At 45.1% G+C, this 16,450-nt stretch overlaps 1 protein-coding gene across 3 annotated transcripts in view; it reads right to left on the bottom strand.

Annotated features, from left to right (window-relative positions):
• The window catches only part of PAK3 (p21 (RAC1) activated kinase 3), a 347,852-nt gene that overhangs the window by 47,932 nt on the left and 283,470 nt on the right, over positions 1-16,450 (bottom strand). For all 3 annotated transcript variants that reach the window (XM_085608185.1, XM_085608186.1, XM_085608184.1), the window contains one exon: positions 9,511-9,559. In XM_085608185.1, the coding sequence (XP_085464311.1) occupies positions 9,511-9,559 (49 nt within the window). The remainder of the gene's footprint in view (positions 1-9,510; positions 9,560-16,450) is intronic.

The raw sequence follows: 16,450 nt of genomic DNA, 5'->3' as shown, positions 1-16,450 counted from the left end.
TTTGCAAGGGAGGTCATATCTATTTTAGAGGAGTAGCAGACTCTAGTATTCTGGAGTGTCATGGTATACTATCAACATGTTAGATACGTCTTCTTTTTCATTTAATGGTCAGTTTTATTGTATACCTCATTCTCTGGGTTCATTTACTTGATGATCCTCGTCCAATATTCTTCTTTTTTATTCTGTAGACGGCCAGTGTGCGACAATGCAAGTCAGGCTGAAATGGCTCTTGCATATTTTTAAGTTCCTGGTAGCAATAATATGACCTATTGTGACTACTTTGAAGTGAGTGGGGGGTATTGAGAGATGAGATTTGAGCCACAATGCTTGCAGTAATTAAATGATTTAGACTGGCCACTGTTCTGATTGCATTTCCCAGCGTACACTAAAATCACCTAGGGAGATACTATAGTTAGAGGTGGCGAGAAGAGTAGGTAAGATGTCCATGAGTTGCTCTAAGAGCGTGGTATTCTGTCCTAGGGGGTTGTATAGGACGTTTGTGCACACTTTTGTCAAAGGGAGCGGCGACAACTGTCGTACAGCACCAGAAAGCCCGATATGAAATATTCCCTTTATCAAACAGAGAAGCTCCAACACCGTTTTCCTCCAGTCAATCAATCAATCAATCGGGTTTCTTGTAAAGCGCGACTACTCACCCATTCGGGTCTAAAGGTGCTATTAGGTTTTTAATTATCTCCCTTCATCATGGAGATTCATTCTCCAGCAGGAAGTGGATCCTGGAATTAGCAGCATACATTTGGAAACCGAGCCGGGCCACAGTAACTAATGGCTGACCAGCAGAGATGTTAGATTGGTGGACCTCTTGTAATGAACAGGCAAGCACAACTTGTTCAGAGAAGGAGGAGAAAGATAACGGCAGCCACACAGTTTGCATTTTATTTCTGTTCATGATGTCAAATTTGAGCTGTGCTCCATGTTCACAAAATACGAGTATAGAAAAAGAAATGTCTATTTGTGTGCAGTTGTGTCTACCTTTGAAGCATAGCTTCCGCATTACACCACAAACATTACTGTAACAACACAAAGGTATTCAAGAGCACAGCATAGTGCCTACATATGTTCGGAACATGTGTGCTTGTGGAATATTTACTCCCATATCCCTGTCCTCTGAGCAGATCCTATAATTAGCACAAGGCTGAATTTAAAAATATGCCCTGCAGCTGAGGCAGTGTGCAGTGATTCATGGGCTTTTCTTATTACAGTCAATACGTGTCTCATTACTGAATCATACACTGCTGTGATTTCTGCCTGGGGAGTACTTAATGTCAAAATAAATGGAGAAAACACAGCTGCCATTAGTAAGCATTTTAGCTATAAAGCAATGTTTAGTTTTCCATGTCATAAGGCAAGAAGCATATGACCCGAGTGAACTTGTATGACTGGACTTTTACAAAGGATATTATCATAAGGAATATTTATATAAAATTTATTTGCCACCTGATCTGATCCTTAATTAACCTGCGTAATCAAGCAAGCAATATTACAAGAACATTACATACTGCAGGTTTAGGAAAGAACTTCATATAGGTGAATAAAAGATTTTTGTGGACAAATAACCAGTCATGTAATGTAACAAAGGTCACAAGGTAAATTGCACCTTTATGCTTAAAAATGGGAAAGTGGTCTGTTTATTTAGTTCAGAAATGTACAAGGCTGAGAAGCCCTGCAGGAAATCCTGTATCTCAACCTTAGAGCAGTGCACCGGATTTTCCATGTAAAGTCCGTCCTCAGGTTTGATTACTAATCAGGATATATGAAATAGGTTACCACCTTTGAGGAAGTCCCTTCCAGGCAATACATCGTACCACACCCTTTCACATCATGCATGTTTTATCCTACTTTCAAGCCGCTGCTGCTGGTAGCATTTCTGCAGTGTCAGGCAGGTGCCCTGGAGCTACCCCCAGTGAACACATGAATATTCAATTCTAATAATCAACTTTTTTCGAATAGCTATCTGCTGCAAAACTAGCCAGAGAATTGGGGCGAACTGTCAAGAACAAGGGATTCTGGCAGTCTCTCCTTGCAAAATACACCTTCCAAGAACCGAGCCACCACCTCGGAGGACATACGTTCCACCACCCTCACCTCGGGCCACTTTGTGCATCAATCAAGAAGTACAACACCTTACGCTTCTCTACTGGACGAAGGCTTAATTAGGCCTACAATATCGATCCTTAGTGTTCTCAATGGACCTTTAGGAAGAACATCAGGCATGGGATTGGAACAACAAATCTTGATCGCCTTATCACTCTGACTACAGAGCTCACATCTTCTTCCCATGCGATCCACCATGCCGTCCAAACCTGGCCACCCAAAGTACTCCTGCACCCTCCTTTGAGTTGCAGACCTGCCCTGCTCCACTAGTCTTCCCCCAAACCAAAGGGTACTAACCTTCCTAAAAAGGATTACTCTGTGGGCTAATAAATGATTACTCTGTGGGCTAATAAATGATTTTACTTCACTAGCCAATTTATGCTCTTCGGCCATTCACACACCAAATAATGCTTGACCTCACAACTGAATAAGTCTTCCGCTGTGGTGCACAACCACTTCTCCCCACAACACATGCCACCAGATCAAACTCATCAGTACAAACACAACCCTGATACGAAAAACAACCTCAAACTCTTTCTCACCCACAATCGGCTCTACTATGGTAAGAGTAACTGGGACATGCAATCCTCAAGCTGATTCCTTTAACCTGAGACATGCTCTCTCTCTAAATTGTAGCCCTGGATTTTAATTCTACCTCCACCAGCAATTACCAAGGTGATTGACCAGGCGCTTAGAGTCTGTTCTAAGTAGTTCTAACTTGGGGCCTGATGTATAGTTTGGGGAAGAAGGTATTTTGCAGCAGAGACAGAGTACCCTCTACGCCAAACTGAAGGTCCACCAGCCTCGTGTAGAATTGGATGGCCCTTTAGTATGTTGATGGTGGAAACTACTATGTCTCCACTTCTAACATACACCTCCGACAGCCCAACAGAGTAACGACCCTTGAAGGTTTGGCCATTTGTCATTTGGGCTAAATCATGACCTAGGATCATGAACCAGTGCGAATTGACACATACTGCCCACCAATTAGACCATCACCCGTGGGAAAATCCCTGTGCTTATTTCCTGCTCCTACACTTAGGACAATGTTGGGATCCAAATGATAGGACTCCTCTACTTCCTGTAAAATCAAGTTCACCTTTCCCTCATTGCAAATCTTTCTTAAGTGTACCTTCCTTTTATATTGCTTGCAGACTACCCATGGAAAGGGAAATTCCTAGATGCATCCCAACTCCACACCTGTAGCACAATAACAAGTTCCTCTTATCTCTATGGGGTTAAACAGTGTTCTAAGCTCTTCCCGCCTTTCACTACTTTATCCTTCTTTCCAATAATATTAACCTCAAACAAGTGTAGACCTTTTGATGGTTCCCCAAATTTCTCAGAATGTTTGATTCCTTTGGCCTTCTCAGCTGCCACATCAAGGGTTAAATTGGACATGGCCAACAATCTTTCCTGGATCTTTTTACTATTAGTATACTATTACTGCTATGTCTTTAAGGATCGCTTTGGGTGTAACTGGGAGACAAACTGTGCGAACCTCAACTTCAGAAGAGCACTACATGGAATGTCCATTCAATCCTCATCGCCAGTGCAGCAAAGACAAGTTGGAGGCGCAAGAGTTCAGGATGACTGAGAGTCTATTTAAGATTCAGGTAAGAAAGGAGCCCCACCGGCCATGCCGCACAACCCCCTCCTTCCGCTAACTCGCACCACGTTCAAACCATGCCACATTCTACCCCATCACGGGCCCATCATTTTAACTCATTCAACCTTGCTCCACGAGGCAGCCATCACAGCACGAGCTATGCTTCGTTGGTGGACCTCCAGTCTGAAAACAAAGGGACTCTTACATTTTTTAGAATACTAATCCATGTTGTTTGTCATTACTTTTCTCTTTCAATACATTCAAACAATGTTCAATGCACAGAAGATTCATTTTGTATCCGTACTTCCTTTTAAGGACCTTTGTGCATTTTTGATAACATATATTGTATAGGGTCCATGTTAAAAGATGCATGTTTGTCAGGGTATTATCGGCATACATTTGAAAGTGAAACCAGGTAAACATAAGGTACCCAGCAACACGCAAGTATACATGGTCACTGAAGTACCTTTCTCCTCCACGTGAAGGTTCTTCTACCATGAATTGGCCCTTTTTTCCGCAGATGTTAATCAATAAACATTCCCCACCCTCCACTCAAAACAAATCCCACAAACAATACGCCTCACCATGCGCAGTACATGTGCGCGTATTTTATCAGTTCTAATTCTCATTGTTGCTAAAGAGCAAATTTTATGGCGTGCTCGTAATTGCAATTTATAAAGACGCTTTCCAAAATAAGATATTCACTGCAGATTCAAAGTTTCTCACTGACTTCAAGAAACTAGAAGATACTCTGTTTAGCAGTGTCCTTTTTACCAACTTTTGCCCTTTAGAACACCAACCACTGCAAGACAGTAGCATTCTCATTGAACGCTAAGCCTGAGATGCTATTCTTGGCACAATCACTATATTATTTTTAAGATTCTGTGTAATGGCATTCTTTTTCATTAATAATGTTAGTGGTTCCCGCAACTGTTTGTAATGTATGCGCTCCTACTGACAACACACACATTTCAACCCTCAAAATGCTGCTAACTATGTTATGTTGAAGATTAGCTCTCAAGCCGCTTTATTTCACATAGGGCATCCTGGCACTGTTCAAACATCACTGGCCACTGCTTCTTTGCCTTGGAAAAAGAAAGTAATCAACCCCTGCCTGGACTTCAGAGGGTCTTCCCGATGGTTTGTGATGAGGGAGTTTATTCCAGTGGGTGGGTTGATGCACTGAGAAGACTATATCTCCTAAGTGTCACCTGCACACTGCAGAGGATAATTTTAAGGATCTATATGTTACTAAAAACCAATGAGTGACACCTTATGGAGTTCTGACTGACTGCATTGCTATAATATATGACATCATTAGTTCATGTACCTGCCACTGAATAAGCACATTGCTAATTTGAATCCCAGCATGATAAAATGATCACCACCAAGCTGGTTAATGCCAGCATCTCTTACGTGTAGCGCTATGAAACCGCAATATAGCAAGCACTGCAAGTAAAAAATTCAGACCAGATGCAGCGATAATGAAATTAGAAGAACAGGTTTATACTGCATATAATAGCAACTGGAAAAATGTAGATGGTCTGCCCTAACTTCAGTCTGCGGGTCCCATGACGCTGAATTCCTCTCTGTGGGCTGAATCTCTTGGGTCTGTGTTAATCACAACCTTACTCTGGCCAGAGTGTTTTAATGGCCTCCACTCCAATAGAAAACAGACTACATTTGTGTTCCTGTGGGACTCAGTCAGATTTAAGAGCAAAAACCCTCTGAACATGTTCTAGCAGAGGCAGAGTCCTTACATTATGAGATGAAATGGAAAGCGAAACACATCATGAGAACCCTCCCTGAAACGAACCTCACAGAGGCGATAAACAGGCTGCAGCAATGCAAGTAGACACCATTAGTTTTAGCCTCCTACTGAATTTAAATTAACTTTATAAAACTGGAGACAGAATTAGCAAGGCCACTGATAGTTGATTGTTGAATAGTGGCAACAAACGACAAAGGTAAGTTTAATACTAAATAACAAAAATCCCTGTCCTTCAAAACAAAAAAACGCTTGCAAATATCTTTGCAAAAATGGATAAAACAGATGCACAAAAAACACGTTAGGACCGATAATTTCCAACACGTGTTGTAACTTCTGTTCCCGCTTATTTCGGAATAAGTTTCACATTTTATTTTATCACACCCTGTGTATACTGTGTGCAATAAAAATGACATCGCTGTGCTAGTTCAGCTCGTTAAACCTACTGACATTTAAAGGTAGGAAATAGGCCTGGAAAATTCAAAGACATGCGGACTTCGGGGCAGGAAGCATTAAAACCCCCTTATTATGCCCCCAGGCAGAACTTCAAGTGGGTGAAAATGATGGTGCCAGATCAATTCCGAACATCTCGGTGTCAGATTTTATCGGATGCGATAATTACCGCATTTAAAACAGGGCAATGGTAACGAGGGCCTGTTATTACTCAATAAAAAGAGATGGGAGGTCGAGGTGGCCTCGCCCACACTCATCCTCGCCAGGAGGATTACTCTGTCAGCGACAAGCGATTTACTCACTGGGTCATGTTGGCAGTGAAAACCCAATTCCAGTTCCCACCAGCCTCCCGAATCAAGCCTAGAGCCGATGGTTTTACTTCTACAACTATGGAATTTCCCAAGAGAAGAGGCCTTAAAATGCATATTAAATGACACCCTTTTCAATAGTCTCCTGTATGAATGTGCCGTGGCATAAAATTCACAAAAGGACAGTATAACTACATTTCCAAAAGTTAAAATGCAAGTAATAATCAGAGATTATACAAGGGTAAATGAAATTAGTGAGTTTTGGATGGCATTACTGACACAATTATATTGATTTAAGGTTCACCCTTTGCTACAATTGGTACATCTATGGTGCAAGGGGAGAGTAATGTACCAGCAGAAGCGGGAAGTGACTGGAGAGGAAAAACTTCTGACCCAGCAAATGTTGGTTGGGATTGAGAATGCACTTTCATCATTGCCAATGCTGGGAGAGAATGGACCAAATGCACTTGGATGCAGAGGGGGGGGGGGGGGGGGGGGAGGAGAGAGGGAGGGATAGAGAGGGGGGGGGAGAGGGGAGAGAGAGAGAGAGAGAGAGAGAGAGAGAGAGAGAGAGAGAGAGAGAGAGAGAGAGAGAGAGAGAGAGAGAGAGAGAGAGAGAGAGAGAGAGGGGGAGAGAGGGGGAGAGAGAGCGCGAGAGAGAGCGAGAGAGCGAGAGAGAGGGGGGAGAGAGAGAGAGGGGGGGAGAGAGAGAGGGGGGGGTGAGAGAGAGAGGGGGGGTGAGAGAGAGAGAGAGAGGGGGGGAGAGAGAGAGAGAGGGGAGAGAGAGAGAGAGGGGAGAGAGAGAGAGGAAGAGGGCGAGAGAGGGGGATGGGGAGAGAGAGGGGGAGAGAGAGAGAGAGAGAGAGACAGACAGAGGGGGAGAGAGAGAGAGAGAGAGAGAGAGGGGGGGAGAGAGAGAGAGAGAGAGAGAGAGAGAGAGAGAGAGAGAGAGAGAGAGAGAGAGAGAGAGAGAGAGGAGAGAGAGAGACGGGGAGAGGGAGAGAGAGAGACTGGCATTCAAAGCATCTGCTGGGGCAGTGGACACTTCGACCGCACATCTGTGCCACAGTACATTCAGTAATGATCCACTCCTCGCAGCCCGGGAGTCCGATGGGCTATTGGCAGAGCAGTGTTAATGAGGGAGCACACAGAGCACCCGCATCTCAGGGCGTGCAAGGGGTAGAGCTGGCCATGCACAGGAACTGAAGATATTTTATTTAAAAGCACCGGGAAGGTTGCTAAGGGAAGCACTAGCAAATACAGACTCATCTATAGGACTGCATGTTTTGGAGGTGGTCACTAAGCTACTGAACCAATCACTGCTACAGTGGATAGCCCAGGACACAATGCAGGGTGCAGAGACGGTCTGCTCTGGGGGTGGCTGATGTGGGAAATGAAGACAGGACTGCAGATTCTGTGACGCCTAGTGCAGGATGAGTGGGGTTGCTCTGGAGTATAGAGGCTGTCATCTCTAGGAAGGTATGACCCCTGTGGATTAACACAGGCAGAGGTACAGGTCCTGTCACCTCTAGCGCAGGATGGGTGGGGATTGCTCTGGGGTATAGAGCGTGTCTCCTCTAGGAAGGTATGACCCCTGTGGATTAACACAGACAGAGGTACAGGTCCTGTCACCACTAGTGCATGATGGGTGGGGATTGCTCTGGGGTATAGAGGCTGTCATCTCTAGGAAGGTATGACCTCTGTGGATTCACACAGGCAGAGGTACAGATGCTGTCACCTCTAGTGCAGGATGGGTAGGGATTGCTGTGTGGTATAGAGTGTGTCTCCTCTAGGAAGGTATGACCCCTGTGGATTAACACAGACAGAGGTACAGGTCCTGTCACCACTAGTGCATGATGGGTGGGGATTGCTCTGGGGTATAGAGGCTGTCATCTCTAGGAAGGTATGACCTCTGTGGATTCACACAGGCAGAGGTACAGATGCTGTCACCTCTAGTGCAGGATGGGTAGGGATTGCTGTGTGGTATAGAGTGTGTCTCCTCTAGGAAGGTATGACCCCTGTGGATTAACACAGGCAGAGGTACAGATCCTGCCATCTTGAGGAACAGATGTGTCAGGAATTAGCACAGGGATGTACATCCCTTCCGCTTGAGGATCAACCGGCTCAGGGTTTCAGAGCATGCCACACGTATGAATAATGGCTCTAGTACAACTTGCATTAAAGCTTCAATTGTTCGGCCTTTTATGCAATGGGATATTTTGGGGTCTACACCATTCTGTTCCACATGCACAACTTAGTCAGAGAACGTCCTAAAACCTCCTTTCAGAGGCATAACGGAGACTCACTAACTTTGGAATAAATTCCACAAAACTGTCCTAGAGGGGAGCCAGGGGAAGAAAAGCTTTGAATAGAAGAGGCTGGCGGGAAAGGGGTGGGACTTTGGCCAGCTGTGCAGCTATTCATACCCGCCGCCCACCGCAAAACCAAGGAAGGTTCCTGGGGCGGTCTCTTACACCTTAGAAAGGCTGAAACACCAGTAATGGATCACAAAGGGGAACAGTCTTCACAAAATACTCTATGTAAACGTTTACCAGTTCAACATAGTCTGTAAAGTGTGATAAGCGCTCTTCACCGTGTACCCATGTGGAGTATGTCTATACCATGTGACGTGGCAGGTCTGTGTCCAACATATCCATATCGTGCTAAAAGTTCAAAAAATGGTTCAAAGCCACCAATTGAGGGCCCTAATAACAAAGGTAAAATTACACTTTTTGTGTAAGTTTACAATAATTTTGCTATTCACAAACAATGAATGTTGTTTTATATGTAGTAGGTTTAAGACTGCAGGCTGTGTAAAAAGATGGCACACACTGCAGACGTTAAGATACTACACACAAACAACACTTGTAGTTTAAGAATAGCAAAAAATAATAAATATATACACAAAAAGTGTAAGTTTACTTTTGTGACTTTCAGAGAACCAGTCTATTGGTTTTTCTAAACAAAGCTATTCGAATTTTAGCACCTACAGCCCTTGGTGGGCTTTACATAAAGTTAACTCAAGGTATATTATCAAGTTCGAGATGCTGCCATAGAGATGATGACATTTGATTGTGTTACACATGGTGTGGTGCTGAAGACAAATATTATGGGAACATCTTTGGCCACAGGGCACACTTGTGCAAAGAAACAAAGAAAAAAAACTGCTATTTGACTGCCAGTTGGCTGCACAAATATTAGTTAAAAAAAGAGGGGTGAGGAGTACTGAAAGTGGGGTACATTATGCCTGTTCTCACCTCTTGTCCAGTGGCAATGTCAATCGCTGTGTAAACAGTACCGGAAGCTCTGAAAATAACAGATAAAGACAGCTTTGAATATGCCTCAATGCACTTCTAGCAAGTCTGAGATCATAACTGGGTACTGGCAGACATTTTAAAGCAGAAAAGTTCTATATGTTCGATTTCATTTGAAATATAGATCATTGGTCATTTTTTACTTGAAAATTTCAAAATAAATTACTTTGCACTATATTAGAATAATATAAGAGATAAAGTACCCCCTGCCATAAATTAGAAGGATACTACAAGCTACCGAGGAATTCCATAACCATATAGAGGAACGAGGCCAAAGTCCGAGTACCTTTAGAAGGTTATGGAACTACGAGGTTACTTGCAATATCCTTATCATGTACGCCAGAGGGTACTTTATCCCATATAATACATGGTCACACCATCACCTTTCCCACAAACCACTTTAAACCTTGGTGCGTTGCATCTTTCAAATCAAAGAGCGAGCATGTTTGCAAACATAAAGAACAAAAGTAAAACCTCTAGTGCAAAATTAAATGCATCAAAAACCTGCTAGATATTTGTTGCAAACCGATATTAGAAACAGTTCAATAAAAGTCCGTTTTTTAAGAAAAAAAAAAGCTGCAGTAGATTGGAACGTGAAGACACATGCAAAAAGATTCTAGCTTTTCTCTATCTAAGGAGTGTAAAAAATAAACATGTTCCCTGCTTGCCTCTGTAAGCTATTAAAATAGAGCAGAAGAAAGAAAAGCAACGTTACGTTTGTTGCTTTAAACTGCAGCTTCAAATATGCTCCGTGACCTGGCCTGCCTTTCACCTCGGCTGCCGGAAGCAGGTATTGTGATGTCAGAACTTGACTATAGTAACCTTATGATAGTAGAGTTCTAACGGGTTTCTTTATACTCGGGGACTTGGTGTGTCACAAGTCACCAACTATAAGGAGATTAGTGAATGTCCTTTATACAGAGACTACAGAATCCCATGGTTATAAGTACATTAATTTACTTAAAATGCTCAGTCTGAAAAAGAGCCATTAGGAGTAAACATGATTAATCCAAATTAGGTGGCATTATATTTGTAATGACGTCAGGGAGAGACCCTCCACATTTTCCTAGTCTGTGCCACCTGATTTTGCCATGCTTCGTACTCTGTGGTCTGTGCTCCCTCTGCCAGCCCCTCCTGCTTTTGCCGGCAGGAGTGGAGGAAGGGTACAGACAGGAGTGGAGGAAGGGTGCCGGCAAGAGTGGAGGAAGGGTGCCGGCAAGAGTGGAGGAAGGGTGCCGGCAAGAGTGGAGGAAGGGTGCCGGCAAGAGTGGAGGAAGGGTGCCGGCAAGAGTGGAGGAAGGGTGCCAGGGTGCCGGCAAGAGTGGAGGAAGGGTGCCGGCAGAAGAGGAGGAGGAAGGGTGCCGGCAGAAGAGGAGGAGGAAGGGTGCCGGCAGAAGAGGAGGAGGAAGGGTGCCGGCAGAAGAGGAGGAGGAAGGGTGCCGGCAGAAGAGGAGGAGGAAGGGTGCCGGCAGAAGAGGAGGAGGAAGGGTGCCGGCAGAAGAGGAGGAGGAAGGGTGCCGGCAGAAGAGGAGGAGGAAGGGTGCCGGCAGAAGAGGAGGAGGAAGGGTGCCGGCAGAAGAGGAGGAGGAAGGGTGCCGGCAGAAGAGGAGGAAGGAAGCCAGCAGAAGAGGAGGAAGGGTGCCGGCAGAAGAGGAGGAAGGGTGCTGGCAGAAGAGGAGGAAGGGTGCCGGCAGAAGAGGAGGAAGGGTGCCAGCAGAAGATGAGGAAGGGTACCGGAAGGAGTGGAGGAAGGTTGCTGCAGAAATGGAGGAAGGGTGCAAACAGAAACAGAAGAAGGGTACTAGCAGCAGTGGAGGAAGGGTGCGGGCAGTAATGGAGGAAGGGTGCCGGCAGAAGAAACAGTAGCATTCAACACAACCCTTGCATAGAAGCTGAAGCTTACCTCTGCCACTGTGAGGACTAGAACTGTGAATTCCACAAAGTATGAAGTAAAGTTACACATTGTTTTAACTACCAAATAAACACAACAATAATCTGCAATAGTGTTTTTAAACTGTTCTAGCTGTTACAAGCAAAAACACTGTGATAAAGTCACAGTTCTTGAAGGGATAATAATTGTACGCTCCCAGAAGCAAACTTGAGGGCCAAAATCATGACAGCTGTTTTTTATGTATTTATGTATAGATGAAGATATGTATAGGTATTGAGAGAGAGCTAACCTAGCTAGTGAGCAACTGTTTACTGAATATCAGTGCAAGTCCACGGACCACGCAGGGAACCTTGGCATCATACTGGGTTCCTCGCTCTCGTCAGATCAACGCCATCACCTCATCATGCTTCCACACGCTACGACTGCCTCGAAAGACATTCAGATGGATCCCTACCGGATCCAGAAAAAAGGTCACCCACGCACTCATCAGCAGCAGACTCGACCATGGCAATGCACTCTACGCCGGCTTCACCCAGAAACTCCTCAGGAAACTCCTCAATGTTCAAAATGCCGCAGCCATACTTGTCCTCGACATCCTCGCCACAGCCACATCACAGAACACCCCGGAGAACTCCACTGGCTCCCAATCAACAGAAGAATCCCTTTCAAGCTCCTCACGCACACCTACAAAGCCCACCAAGATGCAGGACCTGCATACCTGAACCACCGCCTCTCCTTCCACGTGCCCACCAGACACCTCCGCTCCGCTGGCCACCGTGCCTCGGATCCACAAGACTAGAACCGAAGGAAGATCCTTTGCCTACCTCGCCGCCAAGACCTGGAACACCCTGTCTCTCCACCTCAGACCCACCCCCAAAGTGCCTTGAGATCCTCTCGGGGGAGTAGCTGCACTTTACAAACCTTGATTGAGGAGAAACCCCATTGGTGGGATACCCAGTAGGCTCCGTGGTGCATCCCCCTACCACCACAAACCAAAAGTAGTGCAGACTTATTAAAAGGCCGTACAAAAGGAGACTGCTGCAGTCTCAGCATCACAGAAATGACAAATACAGGTGGCCATCGCAAAGAGCAGGAAGGTGAATGTGGAAAAAAACAACAATGTGAAAATATCAATAAAACGAATGAAAATAAAATATCACTTGGGGTGGAAAAATGCTAAGCTTAAGGTAGGAAATGTAGGTAACTCAAATTGTTTCAAACTTTGACATCAATTTTCCAATGTAACCATCTAAATTTATTCTTTAAAAGTTGTTCCTTTTATCAGTTAGGAATTCTAATCGTCATCTGCGCCCTGATACATGTTCATAGCAGGAAAGGCCAGGCGAGGGTCCCCCATGGCTGTTATCTTGGCAACGTTAACATCGCACTTCAGCACTAGTGGATTTAACATAGAGAACTGTCAATATAACTCTCCCTGGTTACCATTTAGATGCACTATACACTATTCAAAACTGATAACAAAAATGGACTCAGATCTATTGCACAAGACTGTCAGTTTTTTTCTTATTTGCAAAGCAGGCAATGAGAGACGGATGAAATAAATTCACGACTATTGTATAATGTTGCTGCTCATAGGAGCAATACATAATACGGCCACAAGAGGACAGTAAGCCATTAAAGATCAATGAAGACCTTCAATTGAAAGCTCTGCAGCGTCTTCTTATTTACATCGCTGATGACTTTGATAGATTAAGAAGATATCCGGGCACCTTAATTTCAAGTGATCATTTGCACCCACGCACGCACAATAATAGAGCTGCACAGTTCAAAGGTCACTAACTGAAAGTAAAAGATGTGTCCTGACCTGTTTAAAATAAAGAACGGGGCAGATTAAACCGACTCGAGGAAGTACGAGAAAGAAGATTAGTATGAAAAGTGCTGGTACTGAAGAATAAAGCGATTCACGCAAAGTGACAGGTATATAGCCTGGACTTCTTGTATCAGCTGCTGTGGTCACGGGTGGGTTCACTGTGCCCCTACGTTCCCCGGCAGTTTGTACACCCGTAACCATGGGTGGGGAAGGGCCGTGCCCAGCATGCGGTCCTCCGCCAGCATCCCCAGAGGTGATCTGCGGTCCTCCACAGGAAAGGCAGTTGTGCAGTAGCTTAGCCACAGCGACATGAACCCTGGGGCAAGAAAGAAAACCAGTCCCCCAGCTGCTGTTTAAATGATAAAATACAGCGATAATCAGGGTTCAGTGGGCCCCTCAGAGCCCCAGCGCCACTGCACCTGCACTTGAGCCCTTTGCTACGTGGCTTATTGGCTCTTAAAGGGTTCAATCTCACATATGCCTTCCACAGCAGCCGGAGTGTGCAATGCCCTCTCTGCAAAGTGCGGAGTCTAGGGACAGGATGAATTGTGCATTCTTCAGAATTTGCCTTTTAGCCAGAAGGACCCAACAGATCCCGGCTGCAGTGGGTCCAGGGTCAGCCCCATCACTTGGCTTTATTGCCCTCTGTGGACCGCTTGACCATCCGACCTGGCAGGCTAAAGTAATCTGTTGCATGCACTCATCCAACCACTCACATGTCCATCAACTACTCATCCATCCACTAATCTCTTTGTGAATGTGCACATTCACCCATGTGCTCACTCATTCATCCACTCAACCCTCGTGCATCCATCTACTCTATGATCGATGCACACCCATTCACTAACTCATCATGCACTCACCTATCTATCTACCTTGAGACCTTTGCACCTGCATACCTTCTTTAACCAGTCACTCAGTGACCCACTATCTCATTCACTCATTAGCCGGTCTATCCATGCATCAACTTTCACTCACTCACTATTTTTGCGATATTGTCGGCGGTTTCACTGATTCAGTGACTACCTTTAAAGTGTACAATTATGAACTGACTGAGTGGTTGGTATGTTTCCTGAGGAACTCGTATGGTTTCTAGTTTAGGGAAGACGTACGGCAGCACTGAGTTTTGTTTTCACCCATGTGGTGTTGTGTGACTATTCCAGTCATTGGTCCCTGTGCCACTCGAAGCTGAGTATGAGATGGAAATCCTCTTATAACAATTAGGTTAGTTTGTCCTCAAACGTTGAATGCGTGGTCGGAGGCATTAGAGTAATATTTTTTGGGAAAACGAGAGGCATTTATTCAGTATCCTCTCCAGGCTCAAGCTTGTTTCCGTCACTAGGGGGTGCTGTGCTGCCTGCAGGTCATCCTCCTGTGTCTAGAGTAGCAGGTCTGTGTTGCACTCTATCCAGGTGGGCCGCTTCTCTCCCCATGTGTTAACTCTGTACCTACAGGAGGGTGTAACAAGCATAATGCCGGAGGCAGAACCCGCCCACGCAAAGAGCTCTCTCAAAACGTCACCAGAAATAGGAAACTGTCAATGGACACAACGGATCATAACCCCAGGAAAACCTCTGTTGCCCATCATGAAACAATGTTGGAAAGACTGCACAAACAATTTTGTTTTTTAAATGTATTAAAAGGTTTTCAGTATAAGTGACGTCAGGCATACTTAACCAACTGAAAGTCGCTTTTATGCATTTCTATGTGTGAGAGTGTGAAAGGGCCACTGTACGGATGATATGAGTGAAGTCCACAACACCGGACCCGAATACCTCAACCACCGCCTCTCCCTCCACACAATGGCCAGACATCTCTGCTTCGCCCATCGGGCCCTGGCCACCGTCCCACAGTGACCTCGGCTGGAGGAAGATCCCTCTCTTACCGCTCTACGAAGGCCTGGCACTCCCTGCCTCTGCATCTCAGGCAATCACCGTCACTGCCTCAATTCAGGAAGGACCTCAACACCTGGCTCTCCGACTGAACCGCAGAACCCCCAGCCCCACCCCAGCGCATTGAGACCCTTACAGGTGATTAGTCTCGCTCTACAAGAACCCTGATTGATTGAGGTGTGAGAGAAGAATGTGTGCGTGTGTGCGTAAATGGGTGTGTGAAATTATACGTGTGTAATACACAAAAGTGGGTGCCAAAGTTTGAGTGACAATGTGTCAAAATGACCGTGAGTGCCAAAGTGTGAATGGCAACGACAGTGTGTGAAAATGATCGTGAGTGCCAAAGTGAGAGTGACAATTACAGTGTGTGAAAGTGAGTGCAAGCGCCAAAGTGCGACTGACTGAGTGGGTGCAAGTGACATTTACAGTGTGTGAAAGTGTGTGAAAGTGAGTGCAAGCGTCAAAGTGCGAGTGACAATGAGTGTGTGAAAGTGAGTAAAACTAACAATTACAGTGTGTGAAAGTGAGTGCAAGGTGCGAGTGTATGGGTGGTATATCAGAAGACATGGAGCTCAGGGTCTCAAGACCCCCTCTCCTCCCCGTGCCCTGAACGTTACTGGATACAAGCCGGGATTAAACAGGCCTAGTGCTGGCTGGGTACAGCGACGGAAAGGCATGACTCGCTTATGTTAAAACCAGACTCCATCTGAAACTGGAGTGTACTAAATATGTGAACGTTAATCTCTACTTCGAGTGAGGAAACTACACCAATATTTAATGTTATCTCCCGAAACTTCCGAACCCTTAAATGGCGTCAAAGGACTAAAACAACCCGCTTTCCTAATTTATTCCTTTGTTCACCCAATAATTTATTTTTACATACTGCTTTTTTCTTTCTTAGAAATCCCTTTTGCGTGTAAACAGCAGTGCTCCAACTGAACATGCTTTGCAATCCGTAGCAGTGCTGTCAGCACTGAAAACCGTCCCCTTGAAGCTAAACATAGCTGCTTGGCGCTGCATTTAAGGCCGACTGAAGCCCTGCAATAAACGGCCTCTGTAAACTGTGTGTATGCTTGAGTCAAGACTCGACTGAAGCGAGGATCTCTCACTGGAATCTGGCACGTGCAGGGATATTTTACGAGGTCTGTTCTGTGAAATTTTAATTAAGAGAAAACACGCTTTCGAAAAATAAGCCACAAAGAGCTGAGTAATGGCACTGCAATAATAAAATAAATATCTGTAGACCTGGCCTGGCCAGGTAGAAAAATG

This window comes from Triturus cristatus, chromosome 5_2 (assembly GCF_964204655.1).
Source record: "Triturus cristatus chromosome 5_2, aTriCri1.1, whole genome shotgun sequence".
NCBI lineage: Eukaryota > Metazoa > Chordata > Amphibia > Caudata > Salamandridae > Triturus > Triturus cristatus.
The sequence above is the reverse complement of the archived record's forward strand: the minus strand, read 5'-3'. Positions and strand labels throughout refer to the sequence as shown.